Source organism: Xenopus laevis, chromosome 2S, assembly GCF_017654675.1.
Source record: "Xenopus laevis strain J_2021 chromosome 2S, Xenopus_laevis_v10.1, whole genome shotgun sequence".
NCBI classification, from domain to species: domain Eukaryota; kingdom Metazoa; phylum Chordata; class Amphibia; order Anura; family Pipidae; genus Xenopus; species Xenopus laevis.
In genome coordinates, this window is record NC_054374.1 from 100,024,945 (window position 1) to 100,042,692 (window position 17,748).

General features: G+C 36.7%; 1 protein-coding gene across 1 annotated transcript in view; it reads right to left on the reverse strand.

Moving 5' to 3' along the window:
- Window positions 1–17,748, reverse strand: part of gk.S (glycerol kinase S homeolog) — a gene marked incomplete at its 5' end in the record, with an annotated part of 60,895 nt that overhangs the window by 33,030 nt on the left and 10,117 nt on the right. Inside the window, 3 exon segments of the mRNA NM_001087171.1 lie at window positions 5,716–5,793; window positions 6,983–7,089; window positions 9,095–9,168. Of these exon segments, the coding sequence (NP_001080640.1) occupies window positions 5,716–5,793; window positions 6,983–7,089; window positions 9,095–9,168 (259 nt within the window).

The window sequence follows — 17,748 nt, forward strand, 5'->3', positions numbered from 1 at the left end:
ATAAAACCTGTGTCTTCAACCCTGAATCAGCTATTCAAAGGATCAGAGGGCATCTTCATAATGAGTTTTCCATGGGTTCTGTGTATTATTTAACAGCCATCTAGCTCAGAGCCAAATAACTAAATGTGTTTAATTAAAGATTGTGGTGACACATTCAGGACATCCGCTCTATGCCTAAAGTGGCTGTCGTCTGCAGAACAGCGAGACTGTTCAAACAAATTAAGATCAAATATCCTGAATATCGTGAAAGCAGAGCATTTGACACGGCTTTCCCTTTGGTGTTGTTGATACTTGAAGACTGTCCCTGAATAATCAACAAAGACATCAGCTTTGGCAGCATAATAATTATATTTATTGATGAAGCCAATCAGAATCCATATGTTTACAAAATTAAAGGAAAACTATACCCCCAAAATGAATACTTGAGCAACAGATAGTTTATATCAAATTAAAAGCATATTAAATAATTTTATATATTTAAGTAAATAATGCCCTTTTACATCTCTTGCCTTGAAACACCATTTCGTGATGGTCTGTGTGCTGCCTCAGAGATCACCTGACCAGAAATACTTCAACTCTAACTGTAACAGGAAGAAGTGTGGAAGTAAACTACAGAACTCTGTCTGTTAATTGGCTCATTTGACCTAATAAGTATAGTTTGTTTGGTATATTGTGTGCATCGTGAATCATACGATCCCAGGGGGCGGGCCTTATTTTTTAAAATGGCAGTTTTCTATTTAGGAGTACCCAATGGCACATACTACTAAAAGGTATATTATTATAAAAAATGGTTTATTTTCATGAAGCAGGATTTAACACGAGTTTTTCTATGCAATATATTTTTATAGAGACATACATTGTGAGGGGAATAGTTTTCCTTTAAATAGTGATAATGTGACAGACACCGTCAACTAGTGAAATGTGGTCATAAAGCCTTGTTTCTGTAATCTTCCTCTATGCTGGTGTAAATATGCCTCCTGCCCCTTGATGCACATATGGGGCAGATTTCAGTTAAAAAAACAAAAGATGCCATAAGGAATGTATCCCGCTGCCTTCCACCCCATCTTTATAATACCCTGACAGGCAGACATGGTCTGGAATGGAACAGACCATGTATTCTTTATCGGCATATGTATGTAACGTATGACACTACCTTAGTGAAGTAGTTAGAAAGTGGTATAAAGCTATGTATTCATTACTACCTTTCTGTGCTTATCGCTCTCTCTAACATTTTCATCTACCATTAGAAAGCAGGCACAATTGCAAAAAAAAAAAAAAAAAAAGGAACGCAAGGTGTTGCAGGAAAAATGATCTACATATAAAAAAATATTCAGATATATTTTATATGTTGAGAATTTATTCTCAGTCAGGTGAAGTGTGACCAGAGCATGAGTACAGACAAAGGGGCAAATTCACTAAGATTCGAAGTTGCGCCAGGCGCAACTTCGCCGCACTTCGCCAGGCGTAGTTTCGCCAGCGCTCCGCAAATTCACTAAAATCCGAAGTTGCGCTCAGGGGTAGCGTAAGGTTGCGAAGTTGCGCTAGCGTTGATTCGCTATGTAAAGCGAAGTTACGCTAGCGAAGGCTAATTTGCATACAGCGCCAAATTCAAATTTCAATGGAGGAATACGTATCAGCACTACAAATGCCAAGAAAACCTTCAAATCATCAAATAAAAATTTTATTTTGCCCTACACATGTGTCCACTAGGTAAGTTGCCATGAGTCAGGAAATGTAGGGGGGAAGGAGGGGAGCCCCAAAAATTTTTTCGATCTTTTTCAGCCTATCACCCATCATGTAGAAAACACGCCAGAGTTTTTTGGGACTTAGAAAAAAATGAGACTTTTTTTGAAACAATCCCTATCTACTCTATTGCGCTTCGCCAGGTCTGAGGTGGCGAAGGAAGTCTAGCGTAAAAGGTAGCGTTCAGTACACTGCGCAAGTTAGTGAATTTGCATAGTTACGTCGCAAGCGAAAATTCGCCTGGCGTAAGGGTGCGAAGTAACACTAGCGAAACTACGCCAGTGTTCGTTAGTGAATTTGCGCAGTAACGAAAATGCCAAACGCTAGCGAATTAACGCTAGCGTTCGGCGCTTAGTGAATTTGCCCCAAAGTGTTTGAAAATGGCCTGCTACTGCATTTCTTACACACAAGAACTTGCTGTGGAGCGCTGATCGGAACAATCCAGGAGGCAGTGTAATATCAGTCCGGCTTTATTTCAACACTTAAAATTACATGGAACGGAGGGGTATGCGAGACTCTCTAATGCATTTTGTGCCTACATCCTTGGCTACTCTGATGAAGTGCCAAGGATGTAGACACGAAACGCGTGAGAGAGACTTGCACGTCTCTCTGTTCCATGTAATTTTAAGCGTTGAAATAAAGCCGGATTGATATTACACTGCTTCTTGGATTGTTTCGATCAGCACTCCGCAGCGTGTTCTTGTGTGTATGTTGGAGCCAGTTGGAAGTGACTGGCGTATCGCAAGAGCAGCGGTCAGCTGGGAGAAGGGACGCACTGGGTGAGCTCCGCCATTACCGCATTGTTACTAATACTGCATTTCTTGTCTTGGACTCTGATTTTTGAAGTTAGTCCTAGTGAACTGCTACTGTGAAATAGTTTGTGCAGGGCAGATATTTATTGACCATTAATACACAGTGAACTGAGAGATAAAGTGTATGTATGTATATTTTTATTTATGTAGTACTACTTGTGTATACAGTGCTGCACATTCACTTGGAAAAGTGCTTTGGGATTGTTTAAAGACATGATTCTGATTTGATTAGGGAATCCAGTGGTGACATAACCAAAATAGAAAGTGGTGTCTTGATATGCCACAGTGTATAAATCAACAGGCAGAGGACTGTGCTTTCGCCGCCCACACGGGCTGTGCATTCTTCAACAAGATCAATGAGCCTGTGTCAAAGAAATCCTTTTAAAAAAGGCATTTTCTGTGGCGTATTGTCGCAAGAGTATTGTGAGCGTTTAGTCGCTGGAACAAAGAATGCGAAATTGCCACCCTAGAAATCACGTCCATACGTTCTTACGACATTCCGTGCACACAAGAATTTGCATACTATCGCGGCTACTAAACTCCTTGTGTGTTTTGTAAGCATAGATTTTCACTACTTCTGAATAGCCATGCTATTTCTGATAAATCACTCAAAAATGTGTTTCTGCGTTTTGAGACTAAAGCCGATTTCAAATAGCGTTGTGTGTGTAGTAGTTGGCAATTTACATTTTTCTCTATGGCAAGACAAAACGGGCAAGATTTGGGGTATTTGCTTTCCAAGATATTCTTGGAACTATGGCTGAATGACAGATACACTAATATCTTTAACCTTGTTGTGTGCAAAGAGGGGCCCTAACTAAAGGTTTAACCTTTAATGGGGTCTTGAACTAAAACAGTTAAAAAAAAAAACCACTGCTTTTATACCGTACCTTGCACTTTGATTTCCTGTGTAAATTAGTCAAAGGTGATTTTTATGCAATTATCTGTACTATATTTGAGCAGTTGAAATAGGATGTAAAGGAAGAGTAATTCTGGGCATTTAGAAGTCACATTTCTGTCAATAAAAAAAAGTGGTGTGCAAATTGTTTAGAAACAACTGAATATGCCAGTAGCCTTCAACTTACTGACTTACCTGTAAGTGTGTTACCAATACTAATCAGCTGAGAGCTGCAAAAACAATTAGTTGGTTGATAATTTACTTTGCTTAGCCATCTGAAAGAAACCTTTGCACTTTCACAGTAAACAAACTCTGGTGTTGTTACGCTAGGACTGCACAATGCAAGTGAAGAATAGAACAGTGTTCGAACATTAGATTTAAAATTCAAAAAATAAAAAAAGTCTTTGAAAGAAGCAAGAATTTAAAGACTGGTGTGTCTGTATTTTAAAATAAAACACAATTCCATGTATTTTGAATCATTTCAGATCAACAACTGAAGATTATGCTTATGTGCCATTAGCCAAACTTCTCTTGGTCTCAAGTTCAACATATTAAATCCCAATATAAATATCCAAAGGGTTAGATGCCACACTAATTTAGAAAAATCTTTTGAAATATTTCAAGCTGGCAATGGTGGAATTGGCAATTATATGCTACAAATGTGTCCTTGGATACTAATTTGGTTCTTTATAAGAAACCAGAGACGTTCCAGTATACATATTTGTGCTGAAGCCTAGGTATATAGAAAAGCTTTTATTGGTTTAACATGTATGGTTCTCATTTCGGATGCTCTATTGAGCTCTTAAGATGATCTTTTATTGGTTTAATTAATGAACTGAGCCTTTTGACTTCTAATATGCATATTACCTGTGCAAGATTATATGGGGATTTTAAGATTTACGGGGAAATGTAATCAAAAGTGCAGAGTTTGCCACTGTTACTATGGGTAAGTTTACCTGGGCAAACTTTGCACCTTTTATTACATTATCCTGTTACACTTTTTTTCAATTAACATTTATGTATTGTATAAGCAAGCCTGAAAAATGATGTTGGAGATCAGTGATCCCCAACCATTGGCTTGGGAGCAACATGTTGTTCACAAACTCCTTGGCTGCTACTCTCAGTGGCCTCAGAGCAGGTGCTTTTTTTTAAACTCTTAACTTGGAGGCAAGTTTTGGTTGAATAAAATCCAGTTGTACTGCCAAATAGAGCCACCTAGGGGCTACCAAATAGCCAATCACGACCGCATCCCGGAACTTTTTTCATGCCTGTATTGTTTCCCAACTCATGGTAAGTTTTTGATTTGTATTAAGAGGTAGGTTTAAAATAAACTTTACAAGAACTGGAAGCTTAAAAGGGATGGGAAAGGGAATTCCAGAGAATTGGTGCAGCACATAAACATCCTGGATGTGGAACAACATATGTGCAACTTACAACATTGTATAAAGGGGTAATAACAACTAATGAGGGACTAATTGGGACAGCAGAATATCCAGAACAATGTGTGAGTCAAGGGTATAGAAGTAAACAGTTCTATGTCCACAACACTGTACCTATGATAAATATTATGTTTTCGTATAGCTCTAATGACTGCAGAACATTGAGTATGTAAATAATGGCATATAATTGCATTCTTCTGTCACTGTGCAAAGCCCCTTGATATATTAGATATTCTATTACATTGAGTCTTCATGAGCCCTGGGGGTTCTTTCCCTGATATCATTTATTAATGTAGAATTTTTTTCAACAATCATTCTGAAACACACTTGCACAAACAAAAAAAAGGTATGTTTAGTATATGAACTATACTGTGTTCACAACCAGGTTATTAGTTGGTTGGTTTATTAATATAATTGATTAACCAAATCTAGCAAATAATCAAGCCAGCTGGTTCCATGAATTTCATAGAATGAAACATTTTGGGTTGTATTTATATTCGGTTTAGTCAGCAGTAGTGCTATGTCCAAGTTAAAATGTGGCTATACTCATAAAATAGCCAATAAGCACAAAACACCTAGATGGCAGACATCAAAGTTCACCTCACAGGTTATCTGCTGAAAAATGGCTGCATGTGTTCTTGAGTGGGGATAAAAAGTATCTAACTGGGTTTTAATGTGATGCTAAGGTCAGCATTTTGTATGAGAATTTTTAGATCTAGATAGATCTCTTTGATATGTTATGTATATTACTGCATATCTAAACTTGAATACAACAAAAATGAGAGGCAGACAGAAAGAACAATGGCATAAAAGCCACATAACTCACCAATAGCATTGTACAGAGGCTCTCCTGTTGTCTTGTCCCACACCACAGTTGTTTCCCTTTGGTTACTGACTCCAATTGCTAAAGAAAAAAAAAACATGCCACAATATTAAAAATTAAAACACATTTTTATCTTTTCATAGTTCAGAAATTTGATATCCTGTTTGACAGTTTAGCTTAAAGAAATAATAATAAGGGGGACGTTTACTTTTGAATTGCTTTTTAGCATGAAATGCACAAAAAGATGTTAAAGACAATTTGCTATTGGCCTATATTCTGAAGATTTGTAGAATTTAAGCTGCCTTTCGGGCAATAGCAATTGTGAAGCTATAGCAATATAGGGATAAAGGAAAAATAGGAAAGTGTGTGATAGACGGACAAGCTATAAAAATAGAAAAACAGCTGGGGTCAATTTACCTAAACCAAAATGAAATAAAAAAAATAAGTTGAAAAACAAGTGAAATCACTTATACAGTAGTTAAAGGACTCTTTTCTTCCTGCCAATATCAGTAATACCATCACAATTCAAAATTCCACACTTACATAACAGGAAAATATCTACAAAATAGGTTCTGTAGAAAGACCTTCTAGAGTGCTAGAAATGTATATTTTAACTGAATCAACTGAACTTTCACAAGCTGATGCTAACTAGTCATATCATAAAAAAGGTTACAGATTAAATGACAGCTATTGGTTAAGAAATATCAATACCTAAATATGTATTGGCCCACTGGATTTGTTTCATGGAAATATTAGGACCTTGCTAAAGGACCTACAATTCAGTAAGATGCATACTTACTCATGTAGTTTTATAATTGCTGAAGAGATGTATACTGGCATAATAAAAATACTTATCAACAATACTGATAAACTAATCACTGGATTATAAAACTAGATAAAGAGCCCTTAGCTCCAAATGCTTGTACAAAGTTCAAGCACGAAAATATGCCCTAGTTTCATGTGAATTCAGTAGCAGCTACAGTTTCAAAGATTTTAATAAGGAGGAGCATGACTTCCAAGAACATTAAGTACATCCTTAGAAAAATAATGATGAGCTGTTGGGACCAGCAGGTAATATGCCTTTGGTCTATACTGGCTTGGGCTGAACTACATAGACTCCATAGATCGCATCACAAGAAGATACATTTTTGTGACAATAATTCTAAAGTATGTATGCTCATGTTAGCCCTCTACATTCAAGTAGACAAAAAATAAAGATATTTTCCGGAGATCAAATTGAGAAGTTTTGTGAACATGGCATTAAAAAGACCTTTGATATTTGTGATGTCAATGTTTAGTTGGGTCAGCTTCTCACACGTCTTCTCTACACATTCATAAACAGACCGTAAAATTTCCTTTGGATCTTGCTCTACCCATCTGCAAAAGAATAAAAAAAAAACTTTTGATTTAACAAAATGACCTTGCAATTAACTCTCAGGAGGTAGAGATTTGTACGACCTGCTCAAAACAAATGCGATTTTTACACATTACAGCACAGTCAAAACCCAACTATTACCTACTGTGAAATATAGGACTCGGGCTAAGTGATTTAATGAAGTGATGGAACTCAATTGGTCTTGTGACATCATTAAACACTATTTATAAGAATATATTTTATACAAATTAATTGCAGTTGGGAACACCACTAAGCTAGTCTCTAATTTGAATGATGTTTATTATTTTTTTTCAATACCCTTTATTTATATAGTGCCAATATATTATGCAACATTTTACAGTGATAACATCCATCTTTGCCCCAGTGAAGCACAGCACGTCTCTGTCATATTTACATTCAATAGTCAATTTCATGAGGAACAAATTTTTATTTACTATTTATGCATTTATGTTTGTGGTCTGTGGGAGGAAACCAGAGAACACACAAAAACCAGGTCAGTATACCTAGTACCCTGGATAGAATCAAACCTAGGACCCCAAAGCTAGGCCACAATAGAATAGGGATGTTTACATTTAAAACTGATTTATCTTAAATAATCAGGAGCACTGCTGCCATGAGGAAAGTTGAGAAACATGCCTCAGGCAGCAGCAGTCCGCAAGTTACTAGGAGAGGCAAAAAGACAGATTTTTGGCTCTTTGGATAGCACAATTGCTCTTTCTGATCTAGCAATTTAGCCTTGTCTCGACCATTCTGAAACTCAGAAAAGTGTAGAGTGCGGTGGCAGCAAGGACCCCAGAAACTTCCCTGTAAATAATGAAATGTTCATTTATAAACAAAAAAAAAAAAACTTATTGAAAAAGACTTGCACTGTGTCTACACTGCATGTTTATAAAGTAAGGGCATTGGGCTCCCAGGCCAACTATCGGATCATAATAAGTGCCTATGTAGGCCTGTTTGGAGAAGGCCTCATCAACATGCCAATGCAGCCCCTGGCTGATGAGATTTTCAAACACATTAGAGATATTAGAGAATCAATCAGGGAGGGCTCATATATGGACAGTTAAGCTTCCAAATTAAACTTTGGCCACTGTAGAATATAAGACTAGGTAAAACTTTTTTGATCAGTGAGGGAATGCTGGCCCTATTATACGCTTTTCAGCACGGCGCAGATGTAAATCTGTATGTTCAGTGTATATAACCATTCTAGAGCATTTCAGAATATGTTGGTGCTTCATAAAAATTTTGATAATAATAATGTGTGTGCTCTCCAGTGTCAATGAACTGGGCAGTGGTTTGAATTTAAACAAATCACAAGTCTTAGATAGGGTTGGCACTCTGCTGGTATTTTACCAGCCTCCCTGGTAAAACACCTACCAAGGCCCGCCGGTATTACAAACAGGAAATCTAGTTGCCGGTAAATCTGTGATACTCCAAAGTGCAGCCCCTGGCTTGCCCCATTAAGCCACCAATCCGCCCTAAAACTTTCCCGTCCTCTTCTTTTTTTTCTTAATAGCTCCGCCCACATTGTCACCAGCCTGTCCCTCCTACATCATGACCTGCCCCTTTTGTTGCCACCCCCACTGCTGACTGGTAACTTTATGCAATATAAAGTGGCAACTATAGTATTACCATAAATTTTTTTACTACTATAGGGACCAATAACCAGATATACTACAACCCATAAATATATGCAAACATACAATAGAAGTGAATAATCTGATCTTTTCCCCCCCACAAAAACTATTAAAACAATCCCACCTATGCTTTAAAAGGCATCTAATTAAGTACAGCTCATATCAACACTTTTTACAAAGTAGAAGTACAATACGCTTATTAGCGTATATACAACATGAAAGTTTCAATTATTGTTATTCAATTCTATTTTCATCTAATTTAATACAGGATTCTCATTAATGAGGCTATTTAAATGCACAATGTGGATCCTTTATTTTATATTAGTGCATATTGTAGTTTGCTTGCACTTACCCTTCTTTTGGAAACTTTTGTTTGATTTCTACTTGATGGTGGCTTAGCAGTTCTGCTGTTTTTGCATTAAAAACCTGCAAAAATTCAAGAATTCAAGTTACAGGAAGCCCCAAAAAGCCTTAAACTATACAACTTCCAGCTTCAAATGCTTAATGAGACCTGGGGCATAGAGAATAAGATTTGGACCGAGAGATTACTTTTTAACCTAGCAGGACCATTACTGGAAGATGTTAGGTTGCAAACAGATTTTTTTGAATTACAGTCTGACAATCCCTGTGCCTGCTTTTTTAAGCAGCATAATTCTTTACTTTTGCTTATTTGGACTGTAATGCCAGTATGTACCCCAGGCTTTGTGTGCCTAAGCCTTCCAACATATATTTACAGTATACATCTCACTATATCATGTCTAGCATTTTTATTAATTCCTAGTACCTTTTTAAGACCCATTGTGTGTTGCAGTACTATACAAAAATAAAAGCGAGGTGCACTGTCAAAAGTAGTATACCAAAAAAATGCCATATGGACCAGCACTGCCTATATATTGTATAAAGTTTTCTCCCTTGAAAAAGGCCGTAATGAGGACCAAAACACTGGACAATTCTATGCACATTATACATATATGCATACATTTTTCAATGTATCTGTAGATAGTTTTTACTTACGTCTTTATGTTCTCTTGCTCTCTTATTCAGACTGTTACAACAATGTAACAAAAGTCAGTTATCCTCAATGCCAATTACCTTTCCAATAACTTTAAACCTCTGAAAATGTTTCACCAATGTATACTGGACAACTTTTTAGAATTAAATTATCTTTATTTATGCAATAATTTTTTTTTGGGGGGGGGGAGGAACAACTGTCCTTAGTCTCACGAATATTATTAATTGTTAACTACATGATAAAGGCAATTTTAAGAAATACTACAGTATATACCCTTTAAATATGGGTCTGCTAAAGTGATTACATTACTAAGGATTTCTATTCACGGAACCCTATTGATGCAAGAATATGTCTCTTAAAGAAGAAGGAAAGGCTAAAAGTAAGTAAGCTATAAGGTCTATATAAATACACCAGTAACCCCTCAACGTAATGTTGCTCTGACTCCTCTGGCAAAAGAAACACAGCACTTATTTCCTTCTATTGTGTACACATGGGCTTCTGTATCAGACTTCCTACCTTCAGCTTAAACCTCCAGGGCAGGGCTTGAGCATGCTCAGTTTGTTCCTCCCCCCCTCCCTGCTGTAATCTGAGCCCAGAGTTATGAGTGAGCAGGGAAATGTAGGCAGAAAGTGATGTCACACCAAGTGAATATGGCAGTTTCTATCCTAAACAAACAGAGAGGGTTTCTAGAGTTGTTACTCAGGTATGGTAAGGCATTCTATGGAATAAATAGTGTTATAGCTTGTACTATTGTGGCTAATCTATTGACAATAAACTTCTTCGGTACCTTTCCTTCTCCTTTAAAGGGATACTGTCATGGGAAAAAAAAATTTTTTCAAGATGAATCAGTTAATAGTGCTGCTCCAGCAGAATTCTGCACTGAAATCCATTTCTCAAAAGAGCAAACAGATTTTTTTATATTCAATTTTGAAATCTGACATGGGGCTAGACATTTTGTCAAATTCCCAGCTGCCCCTGGTCATGTGACTTGTGCCTGAACTTTAGGAGAGAAATGCTTTCTGGCAGGCTGCTGTTTTTCCTTTTCAATGTAATTGAATGTGTCTCAGTGGGACATGGGTTTTTACTATTGAGTGTTGTTCTTAGATCTACCAGGCAGCTGTTATCTTGTGTTAGGGAGCTGCTATCTGGTTACCTTCCCATTGTTCTTTTGTTTGGCTGCTGGGGGGGAAAAGGGAGGGGGTGATATCACTCCAACTTGCAGTACAGCAGTAAAGAGTGATTGAAGTTTATCAGAGCACAAGTCAAATGACTTGGGGCAGCTGGGAAATTGACAAAATGTCTAGCCCCATGTCAGATTTCAAAATTGAATATAAAAAAAATGTTTGCCCTTTTGAGAAATGGATTTCAGTGCAGAATTCTGCTGGAGCTGCACTATTAACTGATTCATTTTGAAAAAAAATTTTTTCCCCATGACAGTATCCCTTTAATATCAGAATGACTGACTAAGATAAACTGTTCCATGGAAGCTTTTATTTCCCCAAAACGCAGGCGTAACCACGCAACAGAACATTTAAACAAAACGTATCAGAAATTTCCAGTTGAATAGAGAGTAAAATATGATTAATCATTTGTTAAAGATTTAAATGTTAGTCCATGCAGCAGGTGTAAGTAACTGGCATTGTAAGCCAGGTGAAGAGGAACCAAATGTATTTTTTCAGGCACTGTGCCAACTAGATATTGAAGCACTGATTGTATTAGACTACCATTATGGAAGAGATTTAATTGTATTACGGAAAACGTCTTCTGCACTGTGGTTCTAGGAAAATAAACACCACAAGATGCTGGTCAGAAGCCCAGACACTGGACTATGGTGACAATATATGATTAAAGGGAAGAAAAAGAATAGCCACACAAGGTGGATATTAGTATTTTTCATTAATTATTCAAAGCATTGCGGTGTTGCACATACATAATGCAATTCTTGTAACCCTGTAATCGAAAAAAGGGGCAAGAAACAGCTACATTAAGTAATGGAGAGTGAAACACCCATCCAGTTACAATGTAGCCAGCACTTATGCCCCTGACGAAGCTGCTTGACAGCAAAATGCGTAGGGCGGCGTAGGTGGTGTGGATAGCTCCCACTCTTCCCAATGTAGCCAGGTAGAAGGAGAGCTGGGGGAAGGGTAGGAACTTATGGCAATTGTACTCTGATAAGTACCCCTGCTGAGCTGGTAGTGACAGTGGATATTTGAATCCGTTATTTAGTACATTTCAGTATCCACCACCATTCCAGCCTGCGCATCGGTTTTTAATTGTGTGTTATTTTAGGGTCATGGTCCCGCACGGCGTAGAGTTCTATACGCTTTGAGTGTGTATGCTGGTGTTGCCAGATAATTCTTTTTTAATATAATATAAATTAAAAGTTATATTTTAATACATTGTTGCAACCTTAGCCTAAACTGGTTGGCTGGCTACATTGTAACTGGATGGGTGTTTCACTCTCCATTACTTAATGTAGCCGTTTCTTGCCCTTTTTTCGATTACAGAGTTTGTTACCAACCTGCGGGCTAAAGGCTGCATATTATTCAGCCTGCTCCAAATATCTTTTTGAATCCTTGTAACCCTCCCCCCCAAATTTGCATGCAGAGCATATAAAAATATTTTCCTTATAAAAAGAAATAATGTTCTCCATTAAGTCAACTTTACCCTAGCAATCAAGCAGCAGTTTCAATGAGAGACTGATATATGCACAGAAGAGGGTTTGACTAGAAAGATAAACTATGTAAAGTAACTATAAACAATAAAATAAAACCATTACTTGTTTTTAGCTCCCAGGGTCAGCGGCCATCCATTAGCAATGTTTGGTCCAGCAATAATCCTGAGGGATTATCCACAGGTCGGGTAAATTCAACCCAGCATCCACACTTGTTTCGAGTGTCAAAAACTTTACCAACTGCCCACAACCTTACTTTACCCTGCTTCCACTTTCATACATCAATATTTATAGACATGCGTCTTCTTGTCCTGCCCCTTTGGTAAGGCCAAAGATGGACGGGTTGGACATAGGTCTACAAATACTGGAGGCTCGGTGGGTAGGGTTGACTTACCGTTAACATGTGCATCACTACCATCAATCATGAACTGCCTTATATTGTGACTTTTAGAATATAAATCCAAATAATGGGTAATTTCTAGGCTACTTTCTAGTAGTTATTTCGTTTTCAGTCTGTTTTTGGTTCTACAGGAGCTTCAGGAGAAGAATACTACTACAATAATATTAATACCCTAAACATCACAAAAGACTTCTTGAAAGGGGATTTGTAGAAATCAGTTCCTTCAACAAACTGGTAAGTGAGTAAGCAGTGACTTTACCAGATTTCCAGTTATGAATGTATATTTGTAATTTTATCAAGAGGAAATGATTGCTTCATGTACTGGCACGTAGAATAATTACATCAGATTCATCCGCAAGCATCTGATAATGAACAAATACATATTAAGTAAGATTTTTGCATAGTTTTTATCCTTCGTACACAGAGTAAATTGACGCAGAATATACTTATGACTTAAAGAGATGCTGACACCAGAAACTTTTTTTTACATCTACCATAAAATTGACTTTGCATGTGACCTATAGGTAACGTTTAATGTACATTTATATTATAAAAAGTAGTTTTTTAGTGTCAGTATCACTTTAATGACCAAGGAATTCCAAAAAAAAAAAAAAGTAAGGCATGCACATGTGTATGGCATCCCATAGGGAACCCCAGTTGCTAGCCTCAGATATACTCAAATTTCACTGTAGAAAATCTCATTCAACAATCTCCATTGCTGGTCACAGTCCAGTACTGTTGGCCACACAGGGAAACAGGCAACACCACAACAGTGCAGTAAACCTGTCCTATAGTGCCTAACAGTTACACCATGTTCGTTTTTTATCTACAGAAACATGCCATGAATCCTCATACGATTAGGGTATAGGCATGCCAATATAATATACAGGTATGAGATTATTTATCCGGAAACCCAATATCCAGACAGATCCAAATTGAATTATGGGAAGGACACCCCCCATAAACTGCATTTTAATCAACTTTTTTTTTTAAAAACTATTTAATTTTCTCTGTACAAATAAAACAGCACATTGCATTTTATCCCAAGTACTAAGATATAATGGATCCATATTGGTGGCAAAACAATCATATTGGGTTTATTGTTTAAATGATTCTTAAGTAGACTTAAGGTATGGAGATCCAAATTATGGAAAGATCCCTTATCTGAAAAACCCCAAGTCTCGAGCTTTATGCATAACAGGTCCCATACCTGTATTCCCCTGTGTGGACACAGCCATCATGCACCTTTTAGCTAGACATGGATATTTTCACTGGATTCACTAGTAAGAAATGTGCAAGTCTAAGACTTTTGCATTCTCTAGCCTAAAATAACGTTTGCGATGAGCAGGTAAGTCTAATAATATTAGATAAGAAAATCATACTGAGCTAGGCTCATCTTCCATTGCAAGGGATATATAGTTTACATAACAATATAGGAAGAATAATAAAAAAGGTTTAGTATTATCCAGAAAGCCTTGAATTACGGGAAGGCTATCTCCCATAGACTCTATTTTATCCAAATTTTAAACATCGATTTCATTTTTCTCTGTAATAACAAAACAGTACCTTGTACCTGATCCAAACTAAGATATAATAAACCCTTACTGGAGGCAAAACCAGCCTATTGGGTTTATGTAATGTTTAAATGATTTTCTAGTAGATTTAAGGTATGAAGATACAAATTACAGAAAGATACGTTATCCAGAAAACATCAGGTCCCGAGCATTCTGGATAATGGGTCTCATACCTGTAAAAGCTAAAGAAAGTTAATTTTGATACCCAGCATCCATACATTGATTATTACACTATACATTGATTATTACACTATTTATAAAGCATCAACATATTCCTTAGTACAGGTATGGAACCTGTTATCCAGAATGCTCGGGACCTGAGGTTTTCCGGATAACGGATCTTTCCGTAATTTGGGTCTTCATACCTTATGTCTACTAGAAATTCATTTAAACATTACATAATCCAAAATTTTCTTTTTGTTTCTACGCGATATCTCTCACTATCTTTCTCCCCCGGACTTCGGCTACGCTGACTCAGGTAAAGGTCACGTTTTTGTTAAGGGATGTTTATTTATTATTCTGTGAATGATCCTGGATAGTTCCTCTCCTCCTTTCCCACTCCCTCCCTTCTGATCTTTTTCTTTTTTCCCCAACTTCCACTATCCTTTCCGTTATATTTGTTTTCCTATTGACAATAGCTATTGATATGCAACGATACTCATTGGTTTCCACACCACTAACTTACGTCAACACAGTCATCTTTGTGCCTATTTGAAATTGACCAGAAGTTTTTTGTTTGAAGGGCCGATAGTGGGACTTAGAACTGTCTTAGACATAACTGTTTCGGTAACTTCGAGCACATCTCCCTTCCACTCCAGCTGGTGTCATGTCTTAGTAGGAGCTCGGAGAATGGTCAGAATGTAGACACGCTACTATGTCATCTTATGTACTGCTGTGATCTGCTGCTTTTATTATGCCTTTCGTTCTGTACTGTGGATTGTGTGAAACCAATAAAAAAAAATTTATTTTGGAAAAAAAAAAAACATTAAATAAACCCAATAGGCTGGTTTTGCTTCCAATAAGGATTCATTATATCTTAGTTGGGATCAAGTACAAGCTATGGTTTCATTATTACTGAGAAAAAGGAAATCATTTTTAAAAATTTGGATTATTTGGATAAAATGGAGTCTATGGGAGACAGCCATTCCATAATTCGGAGCTTTCTGGATACCGGGTTTCCAGATAAGGGATCCTATACCTGTACTGTGAATAAGGGTACATAATAACTGACATAAAGACAGATGAATGAAATGAAGAATAAAAACCCTTTCCGCAAGGGCTTATCATTTATAGGGGAGGAAATAAGTGAGACACAAGGTATACAAATATGTAGCTGTTTAGGGAAGTTCATGTTGCAGAAACATTGTTAGGAAATAATGAATCAGTTACACTTAAAGTGAAATAAAGCATTGATGCAGCAATGTTATTGTTTGCTGGTGTCTCTAAAGTAGAAAAAAATTGGGGGACCCCAGAATCGCTTTGCCACTCCATTTCTCATTTTTTATTGAGGACTATTTTTTTCTTTGTAAGACAGTAATCTCTAAATACAAAGAAGGCTTATTTTTACAAAAGCACTACAAAGAGGATTAGTGGACGATAGATCCAATGACAGTATATTAGAATAATTTAAATGTCACACTGGTTTATTAAATTAAATCATAATGATTTCACATATACGAAATTATACTACAATAAATAATAGATCTCTAAAACCATTAGGTTTGTAGATTATATAACACTTAAAATATATGCACTTCAGAAACTTTTGCCTTTGCTTCAAAAGTGTTATCTTTCATCAAAATAAGCTTCTTGTGGCTGTGGGGGTTGCCACACTGGCTGTAGTAACAGCAGCACTATATGTGTGGTGTCTACCCCACCATCCTCACGAGCAATTAAAAAGAAAAAAGGCTGTATAATTATGTAAATGCTAAAGAAAAATACAATGCAGAAAATTATCTACCCTTATTTTCCAAAGAGGTTGCCACATTTCAAATTAATCAAATTAATACTCAAATTGAATAAATAGCTTGAAATTTGAAAATATATCTTCTACAAAAATGTCGTAGATGACGTCTTTTTATCTAAAAGTGTGTTTGTGTGTTTGTGTGTCTGATTAATCTTAAAACATCTAGGGGACTATTTATCAATTTTTTCTGGTTGGGTTTTAAAGGTCAAAAAATCCAAATTCTAGTAATAAAACTAAATTTTTTTTTAGATTTATTATTCTCCTAAACTGCTCAAAATCCAAAAATACTCCAGCTCAATGGCAGATGGTTCATTTAACAACTGAAACATGCTTTTTATATTCAGGATTCTCAATAGTTTCGGGCTGTTTGTGATGGTTCACATTTGATAATCCCATAAATTAAGTTCTTCAGTCGACAACTCTATAAATTTGAGTTTTCAGAGAGACAATTTAAAAAAGTCACAATTCAAAGCGACACTATTTTGTCACAACTTTTTCACGCATCGATTTTATCGAGTATAATTATTGGTGAGTTAAGGAAATTCAGGTTTGGGAGATTGATCAAAAAATGTTTTTGTTTTTTTTTTTTAAAGTGGACCTGTCACCCAGACATAAAAAAAGTTGAGTGTACACAGGGCAGTTGACGGCAAATACTGCAGTAAAAACCAGGGGTTCTACTTTAAATATTTAGGGAAGGAATAGTGTCTATAACATTTTTCTAAAAAATAATTTTGGTTTTACTATTCCTTTCAGTTTAGCTCTGGCACACACACACACACACATAATGCTAAGTTAAACTAGAAACATGATCCCTAAAAAGCTGTACTTTGTCAAGGTAATGTTTGTATCTCATTAATGCTGTTTGACCTACAACACTGGCTAGAAGCACCTTGAGCAGCACCGGTCCAAAGTAAAAAAGTAACACTTAAGCTGCCTGTGTTTTGAGAGCTATGAAAATTGCTTAGCAAGTGTTAGAACACAGTGTTAGAACACAGAGTGACAGCAATGCTGAGAGCTCAGGAGAAGCAATTATGCCAAAAAGGTCCCTGGGATATCTCTTGCCTCATGTTTCCAGTAAAGTTTTACGAATCATTTAACCAGTAAAGGAAGAAGTTAAAACATCTGACAGAGCACTAATATCTGACCCCTGGCTCTCAAGCTGTTGTTGCACTACAGCTTTCAGTGACCCTGCCACCAATAAAAGGCCCAGTAGCCAGGAAATAAAAATGTCTAAAATAGTTTTACATTTAACATTTACTTGGAAAAACTTCCCAAATATATATGCTGGCATTCACGTTACTGTAGTCCTCCTGGCCTGGGTGCAGTTCAAGATAAATCCATAGATATACAGCAAAGAAGGGATCCACACTCTCAGGGTTT